This window comes from Cariama cristata, unplaced genomic scaffold (assembly GCF_000690535.1).
Source record: "Cariama cristata isolate BGI_N322 unplaced genomic scaffold, ASM69053v1 scaffold16246, whole genome shotgun sequence".
In the NCBI taxonomy this organism is placed as follows: Eukaryota; Metazoa; Chordata; class Aves; order Cariamiformes; family Cariamidae; genus Cariama; species Cariama cristata.
Window position 1 is genome coordinate 2,821 of NW_009621717.1, and position 2,882 is coordinate 5,702.

Sequence of the window (2,882 nt, forward strand, 5' to 3'; positions counted from 1 at the left end):
GCTATTGCTCCTTCTCCTGCTGCACATCCCGGCTGGACTTGAAGAAGTCACTACGCAGCAGGCGGTATAAGAGGATGATGTTCATGGGCGTCATGATTGCCATGCCCACTGTGCCTACAGCGTACGTTGCTGGGGGCACGTTCTCTCGATTGAGGAAGAGCCAGCGAGTCATCCAGGCCAGCGTGGCAATGCGAAACACCACGTAGGTACCCAGGTTGATGAAGCTGTTGAGGCGGTAGCAGGTGGTGTGCACCAGGTTGGCCATGAGCAGGATCTGCCGCAGGTGGAGGAAGATGGAGTTAATCTCTACCAGCAAAGCCACCAGGGCAAACCCAACGTACTGGTGGAGCAGCACTGCAATACCAAAGCAGACAATCACCTGGGAAGGAGAAAGAAGAGAGGCTGAGCAGAGGAGCTGGTTGCTTTCAGCTGCTGCAAGCTGGAGCTCTCCATCCTTGGGCACAGCATGGAACAGAGGTGGAAACGGTTATCACAGCAGTGCCAAACCGCTGATCATCACCCCACACACATCTCTGCAGCTTTGCAGCCTCCAGCCAGCACTGCAGCCTCCGGCATGAGATAACACCTCCCCACCTTTGCATGAAACCTGAGTGTGGCTTTTTTTTTTTCCCCAGTGGGAGGAGTAGGAAACATTCTTATAAACTCCAGGTTGGCAGAGGAGACAGAGCAGCCAGACCTAATGGTGCTTTTGTTGCCTGGGGGGTGCAGCTGGTTGTGGCCCAGCAGGTTTTTCTGCACACCCAGGAACAGGGCAGGAAGGGAGACATGTAGCCCAGGGCTACCGTTGCTGCTGGCTCAGGGATTCTCCCCAGGACAGACACAGTACAGGAATTAAGTGGCTTTAGTGCATCAGAGAGCCCCGTGGGATGCCCCTAGCCTGGCCTGAAGCACCCTGGGGCTGCTGGGTGCTGCAGCAGAGGACAGGGCAGAGCGGGTACGATTCCTGCCCTGCACCCTCCCTGCCAGGCAGGGGGACAGCCTCTGCCTGCCTGCGCTTTAGCACACGCAGTCCTTTCTTCAGTTTATACCATTAATGCTGTTCTCTGTATTGGCTCTTTAATGAGATTATCTGCTCCCTGCTCGTTAAGTCACTGTCTTGGCCTGAATTAGCTCTATTGTGGAGATGACCTTTTGACTTACGAGCAGCGAGCAGCAGCTGGCAGAGCCGCAGGGCTCACTGGGCTCTGCGAGACAGCAGGTCTGACCATCGTCTCCCTCATCTCATCCCAGGTCCCAGTGCTGTCCCTGTCCCCCATCCCCAGGCCCTGCAGACCCCTGTGCCTCCCCTGTACCCTGCAGCGTCTCTGCTGCTCAACTCCAGGCTGTGCCACCCCCCCTGCCCTGCAGCATCCACAACGCTCTGGCATCCGGACATCGAAGGCGATCAGAGAAACCCACGCTGGGCACAGCCAGCGGCAAGGCAGGGGGAGCGCAACCTCCCTGCCCCTGGGCTGCTTTAGCCCCCCCAGCCGTGTGGCCAAGGCTCTGACCTGAACGAGAGGAAAGCACCCCGGGGAGCGGGAGGTGGAAGGAAGCGATGTGCAGCCCTTCCTGGCAGATGCTCAAGTGACCAAGAGCTGACAGGAGCTGAGCTGCTCGCCTGTGCTGGCAGGGACACTGGGTCACTGCCTGTCCACGCTACTGTTATGGATCAGCCCCGCAGCCCAGCCCTCTTCCCCTCTACTCTGTGCACGTGGGTTTTTTTTCCTACTCCATCTCTGGGTGCCTTGAAGAGTACATGAGTCCTGCAGGACCAAGAGGAGCTCCAAGCCCTGCTGTCTGGGCTCCTCTCCCCAGGCAGAAAAATCAGATTTTGTAACAGGCAGCAAACACCCACACTAGCAACAGCAGGAGCCCTGCTCATGTCCCCGAGCCCCAGCCACACCAGTGGTACAAGTGCCAGGGTCTGTCCCTCGGAGAGCGGCCAGTGGACTCACCACGGAGTGATGGAAGAGCAGCTCCCAAGACTGATGAAGTTTCTGATTGCACAGCATGTCCACAAAGTCTTCAAGGAAATAACCTGGGATCAGAGAGACCATGAGCAAAGAAGGGGGCCAGGAAAGGCTGTGCCAAGGGACCCTCCCCTACCCAGCAGGGTCTGCACCTGACTGGGCTGGGCAGCCCATCTTGGGAAGTGATGGCCACAGCTCAGCCCAAACCCTGCGTGGGTGGCAAGTCACGCACGGAGCAGGACCACACAGAGCAGGAGAAGGAAATTGGTGTGTTTTGGGTCCCTCCTGCAATCGCTCTGTAGGACGTGCTCCTAGGGAGAGGCACTGACTGATCACTTGGTCTGTTCCCAGAGAAGGGTGAGAGCAAAGGCAGCATGTGGACCCTCACCCTTGTTACCGTCCCAGAATTGAGTCCTTTTCAGCCCGGAGCCCTTAACAGCTGCAGGATTCACTGCCACCAAACCAACTCCATGTTGGCGTTTTAGATACTCAGAGCTCCTTGCTGAGCTGTAGCCATGGTGGGAAGCCTGTTAGCACTGACCACAGGGCTGGTGACAGATCTGTGAGAAGGTGACAAGCTGGCGGTGGGAGAAAGGCTTCACACAGCCGAGAACTCAAAGCTCCTGACCTCCACACTGACAGGTTTAGCTCGAGGCTTTGCAGGGACCTGCATCAACCCCATATCATGGGCACTTTTGGGATGCCCCAAGCCCTGGCTGCCCATGAGGATGGTGGCGGGCAGCCTGGTGCCCAGTACCTCCTGGCTGCGGGTGCCGTGGGACAGAAAGGAGCCACTGTCCTTTGCCAAGAATAGGGCAATTGTCTGGGGTGCCTGAGACATCGCTGGGCGCAACGTGGCTCGAGGGGCTGGTGTCAGGCACCGATGAGCCCCTGGGGACCCCCCCGGGG

At 58.1% G+C, this 2,882-nt stretch overlaps 1 protein-coding gene across 1 annotated transcript in view; it reads right to left on the reverse strand.

Moving 5' to 3' along the window:
* Nucleotide 1: 1 nt before the first annotated feature.
* The window catches only part of TLCD2 (TLC domain containing 2), a gene marked incomplete at its 5' end in the record, with an annotated part of 3,007 nt that continues 126 nt past the window's right edge, over nucleotides 2-2,882 (reverse strand). The window contains 2 exons of the mRNA XM_009702086.1: nucleotides 2-379; nucleotides 1,959-2,041. Coding sequence (XP_009700388.1) covers nucleotides 2-379; nucleotides 1,959-2,041 — 461 coding nt within the window. The remainder of the gene's footprint in view (nucleotides 380-1,958; nucleotides 2,042-2,882) is intronic.